The sequence below is a fragment of the Emydura macquarii genome, unplaced genomic scaffold (assembly GCF_026122565.2).
Source record: "Emydura macquarii macquarii isolate MOO-44397 ecotype Brisbane River unplaced genomic scaffold, CSIRO-AGI_Emac_v2 contig_2768, whole genome shotgun sequence".
Classification (NCBI taxonomy): Eukaryota; Metazoa; Chordata; order Testudines; family Chelidae; genus Emydura; species Emydura macquarii.
In genome coordinates, this window is record NW_027132905.1 from 5531458 (window position 1) to 5537457 (window position 6000).

General features: G+C 43.8%; 1 protein-coding gene across 1 annotated transcript in view; it reads left to right on the top strand.

The window, feature by feature from the left end:
- Positions 1-5651, top strand: part of ADAMTS2 (ADAM metallopeptidase with thrombospondin type 1 motif 2) — a 217449-nt gene extending 211798 nt beyond the window's left edge. Inside the window, exon 22 of the mRNA XM_067567255.1 lies at positions 3967-5651. Within this exon, the coding sequence (XP_067423356.1) occupies positions 3967-4427 (461 nt within the window). The 3' untranslated portion in view covers positions 4428-5651. The remainder of the gene's footprint in view (positions 1-3966) is intronic.
- The last annotated feature ends 349 nt before the right edge of the window (positions 5652-6000 follow it).

Here is a 6000-nt window from a genome sequence, read left to right on the forward strand (position 1 = left end):
AAACTCCACCTGAAAGACCTTCCCAAATTAGGAAGCAGGGGAAAAAACGCGGAATGACATGTTCAGCGAACTAATGAACGCCTCTGCGGCTGCTGACAGAGCTCAGAGCCTGGGGGATGTCTTTGTCTAAAAAACTAGACATGGACATGGAACACAGAAGATCTGCGCAGAAGCGTGATATGCAACAGGAGATGATGCATATTATGAGGGATCAGTCCGACATGCTGAGGCATCTGGTAGAGCTCCAGGAAGAGCAGTGGCAGGACAGACTACCTCTGCAGCTCTTCCAAAACGCTCTGCCGCCTACCGCTTTGTTATCAGCACTCACCCCAAGTGGCCTAGCAGGAGATTGAGCAGGGTGCAATACTCCACACCAATGGAGGCGAGCAGAAGGATGCGACAGCCCCTTTAAGAATGGCATGCAACCACAGTTGCTTGCACAGTGACACTTTACAATGTTAAGTTATCCACCTTTCCCCACACGAAAAGGGGTCACAAATAAAGTTTGTAGCATTAAAAACATCTGTTTTTAGTCATTGATCGCTTGGGTGGGAGAGAAGGGGAGGGGGCTGCTGGAGCGAGGGTGGAGGAGGGGAAATAAAGGTACAGCACAGATACATTACTGCAGTTCATTGCAAAACTGTTTTTTCAGTGCTTCCCAAAGCCAAAGCCCTCTGCCATTGGCTCTGAGCATAGTGCTGGAATCTGGCTGCTCAAAATTTGCACCCAGCCTATCAGCCTTCACAGCCCAACCCTGGGGGAACTTTTCCCCCTTGGTTTCACACAGATTAGGGAGCATGCAGATGTAAGTGATGGGATGTTCTTTTCACTGACGTCAAGCCTAGTGGCAGACATCTCCATCTGGCTTTTAAATGGCCAAATGCACATTCCACCACCATTCTGCACTTGCTGAGCCTATTACTGAAATGCTCCTTGCTGTCCAGGTGCCCAGTGTAAGGCTTCATTAGCCAAGGGAGCCAAGGGTAGGCAGCATCCCTCAGGATCACTATTGGCATTTCCACATCCCCAATGTTTATTTTTTGGTCAGGGAAGAAAGTGCCCGCCTGTATCTTATTAAACAGACCCGAGTTCCTAAAGATGCACCTTTCCAGACCACCCCACAGTGATGTCGGTGAAACGTCCCCTGTAATCCACGAGGGCCTGGAACACCATTGAGAAGTATCCCTTTCAGTTTATGTACTCTGTGGCAAGGTGGTCTGGTGCTAAGATAAGGATATGTGTCCCATTAATCACCACCCCCACAGTTTGGGAACGCCATTGTGGCAAACCTGTCCACTATATCCTGCACATTTCCCAAAGTCACTACCCTTCTTAACAGAAGCCGATTGATGGCCTTGCACACTTGCATCACAGCAGCTCCAACGGTGGAGTTACCGACTCTGAATTGATCCCTAACTGACCAGTAGCAGTCAGGGGTTGCCAGCTTCCACAGAGCCATGGCCACTTGCTTCTCCACTGTCAGAGCTGATCTCAAGCAAGTATTCACGTGCTTCAGGGCTTGGGACAGCTCTGCGCAAAGTTCAAAGAAAGTGGCCTTTCGCATATGGAAGTCCTGCAGCCACTGCTTGTCATCCCACACCTTCATAACGATGCGATCCCACCAATCTGTGCTTGTTTCCCGGGCCCAGAACCAGTGCTCCACTGACTGAAGATGATGCATGACAGCCTGCAGCAACTGGGAATTGTTCCACTCTGTGACTTGTAGCAGGGTAGCCTCAGTAACATCACTATTTTCTGTGCTACGGCGTCTCTCGCACCTATGAAAATACTGCAGGATAAGCCGTGAAGTATTTGTGATGCTCACAATGCGAGAGAGACATGGAACCTGCTCCACTCTGCATTGGCAACAGTGTGCATGTGGCATAGAAAAATGGCGCGAAAAAGCGTTTGCAGTTTGTTTAGGACAAGAAAGGGGGGGGGAGCATGTTGCAGCATAGGTGGATGACAAGTTTCCCAAAAGTCTCTGCAGCTAGTTGCACTGTGGGATAGCTACCCATGGCGCACTGCTTTGAATGTCAACCCAAGCATAGTGTGTGGGGATGCAAGAGCCCGGTGCAAGAAGCGTGGTGTGAGCGCGCTCCTGTGACTTCTAAAATTTGGCGGGTGAAAGTCGATTTAAAGTAAATTGGAGTAAATCGACTTCAGTCTGCAGTGTAGACATACCGTGGGTTCACATAATATTTCTGAATCTGATCTGGTGCTGCAATTTACTGCAATGTTGCTGAGAGCTTCAATAAAAGGGTGGCAAAGTATGGTATCAGTAATGCCAAACATATTTGGCTGAATGTATAGTCTGCAATCACGTATACTGTGAATTAAGGCAAGTATTTGAAAACATACGTATTGTCCCATAAGACTTCACAACAACTTCTGAGTCAATTGAGCATGATTGTGTTCCCCTGATAATGCAGGAACTCCCACCTACCTACAACTGCTCTATCTGGCTCCCAGGTTACTGCAGAAGAGGGCCCCGGGACTTCTAAAGTTACAGTCAGCATTGTGGCGACTGAGAAAATAACTTGTGTCGCTAATGATTCAAAGTGTCATTCTAACCCTGCCCCTCTTCCTCAGCAGTCTGGGGTTATGGGAGTGGCAGGAATGAATTTAATTCTGGTAGCTGCAGTTCCCCAGTACCTCCTGGTTCTAGGCAAGGCAACAGTCACACTGCTGTTAGTGGCGTGAACAGAACACAGAGAACCTGAAGAACTGTGTCTGTAAGGGGGACAGACAGCATGCTGTCCCTGACTGTGCAGTGACTTGTCTGGGTAAAAGGGAGACAGGTGGAAAGCCCTAGCCTTGTTAGCTTCCACTGGCCAACAACTACTGATTAAATATGTCTCCTCACGCCGGGGCAAACTGGCTGGGTCACAAAGCGTTGTAGTAGTTTCTGACTAGACTTGGATAAATGCTTTTGAAAAAGAAGAAAAATATGGCTAACCCTGCTCATCCTGAGCTTTGCCACATGCCGTTCACTGCTACCACCATCTGGTCCAGTGCATTCATCATGATGCATTCAGACTAGATTGTCTGTCTAAATAGTCCCTTCTGGCTTTAACATCTATGCATTATCCTGGTTTAATCTTTATTACCTTTCTTCATTCCCCTGATTTGCAAAAATTAGGAATTTGCACTCTCTCCCCCAGTCAACATCAGTTAGCACAGTTCTACCATGTTTGTGTAAAAAGTTCAAAGCATTCCAAGTTCCTCTTTAAAGGCAGGAAAGGTTTGCTCCAAAGTCTTCACAGTTCTCACAGACAAGATAGGAGATGCCACCACTTTCAGAGTAAAGGCTAGACAGTTGAGCAAAAAATGACTTCCAATTAAATTAGATTAATTTAGAAGTTTATACAGTCTACACAGCCCAGACTATGGTTTTTTGAAGCTCAGATATATGCATATATAAGTAAGCCCAGGGCTGAGATTAGTAGCTTTTTACACTTGTTTTTAATTAAATCACTGTTACTCTGCATAACACCATATAAAAGGAGAGAAGGAACAAAGGATTCCTGAGTATAATTTGGGACTTTAGCTATTTGCAGGCTGACTGTGGAATTTTGGAGTAACAATATAGCATTAGTAAGGTTGTTTGCTTCATGATAATGCAGTAAACTCATGTCACCACCACTGCTTAGTGTTAGTATAGCATAAGGAAAGACGTGAGGTGCTCAGATTTATCATAGAGATGGGGCCAACATGCAAAATTCAGATCTAGCTTTCTGATTACCCAGGAGTCAGGAGTTAGGGTCTCAGTTAGACCCACTATAATTAGAAGAGCCTAGGGGCCAGATTCCCATCCCACTTCGTATTTCAAACCCTGTCCCCATTGCCAAAGCCTGAGTGTCTCTGTTTTTGGTTCTGATTTATAGGATACTTCTTTGAATGCTTTTCTAGGATAAGACTTTCCCCATGTGTTGTTTATTTACCAGTCCTCTTTTTCTCTTTCAGGGGAACGCTGCCAAGGAGACAAGTCCATGTTTTGTCGCATGGAAGTTTTCTCTCGTTACTGTTCAATTCCTGGTTACAATAAGCTGTGTTGCAAGTCCTGTAATATGTATAACAACATAACAGAGGATAATAATGTAACTGATTCCAACCTAAATAAGAATGACATTGAGGAGGATCTCTTGTCTACCCTCACCACTCCCACTGGGGTTCTTGTCATACAGGTTACTACTGGTCCTCCTCTTGTTTCCAAATCAAACACCACCCGTTCCAATGCAACTGAGGACCACCCAGAAATTAATGCAGTGGATGTGCCATATAAAATTGATGGACTGGACAATGAAGTATCGCAACACAACGTCATCCCACGAAGGAGTCTACCTTACGAAAGGACAAAGAACCCAAGAATTCAGGAGCTGATCGCTGAGAAAAGAAAAAAAGAGACTAGTAGTAAGCGACATTAAAATGGAAATACGGCACAAATAACATTTTTTTCTCTTATAGAGATGTTACCACCACTGCAGTAATGCCCATGTCATAGAGACTAGAAACAGAAAAAAGTGGTGCTATGGCAGAAATGCCAAATTCTAAAGCCTAAAATAAACGGAAATGTCAGATTGTTTCATAATGCTGATAGAAACATTTTGGTGGCTAGGTTTACAGGGTGCTATAGCGTACTAGTGCAATATCATTACAATAGTTCACTGAATCCAAACAAACCATATTACCTAGCCCAGATCAGCAGCCCCTCAATGCACTGCATAATTCCTAGGAAATGTTAATGGGCATTCATTCCATTCAGCATGGAGGAGAACAGACCCCATTACCTACAATCAGTTGATCAAGAAGCCAGAGTGATGCTCAGAAGCATTGCATCAACCAGACACTAAAGTACTCCCAGATTCAGGAAGGTATTTAAGTACATACATGACATAAGTAGTCCTACTGCCTTCAGTGGCACTATTCTCACTGCTACACTTACATGTGCACTTATGTACCTTTCTTAACTGGAACCTTTTATGTGCGATTACTTGTACAAGCATATGTTCAAATCCAGGTTCAGAACTGATAACCAGTAGTTTGCATGTTCCCATAAACAATTCAAAGTATTTTTCTAACCATTTGCACCTATACGTTTATTTACTATTTGAGTGGATCTATACAATTTAGACTGACAATGTCCTAGCTCTTTTGTTTAGGAATATCTTTATTCCATATTCTTTAAATTCCTGTAATACAATATCTCCAATGGTTTTAGTTAACATTCTTTTTGGTCTACCTTTTATCTACACTCTGTTTAACTTAAAATGACTGGATTCTCTAGTCCTTTCCTTTGGTGCTTCATGAGAAAATGTAATTTTGTATGTTAACATTTTCCATGGTACAATGTTAGGTGATTCTTGGGAAAACGTTTTATATCATCAACCTTTTCTTAGGACAGCTCTGTTGCAACAGAAGTGAACAATTGTTCCTCATGCTTATATATACACACAGTACCAAGTCTGCTTAGATCTTAGAGATGTGTAGCTTGACAGCCCTTTGAGTACTTCCTTTTCATGCAAGGTCTTCTGATAGCTGAAGGCCTCTGTAAGCAACCTCACCTTTTCCCATAGCTCATTGTAGGCACCTGGTAGGTAGAAGACAAGTTCAGCTTGGTTGGTTGTACCTTTCGGTGAGGCCATGCCTGCTTTCAAATGCCTCTATATAATGCAAGGATGTTACTAGCTGCCTTACAGGATAATTAATGGGTATGTAGCCACTGAGCAGTTGAACCAAAATCCACTAAGCTCAGTGGAAAGACTCCCATTGACTTCAGTGGGTTTTGCATTTGGCTCAAAGTATGGTGCTGTTTTCATAAGAAGTCTGAGGGAGGGTTGGGGAGAAGAACAGACTTAGATCACATGCTCCCAATCCCCGTAGCATTGCATTAATAGGAATAAAAATCTGAAAATATTAATTTTGTTCTTGCCTACTAGGTTGACTTTCCCTTGTCTGCTCAAGCTTGCTAATATTTTTTAGGGGTTAAGGTCTCCTTGA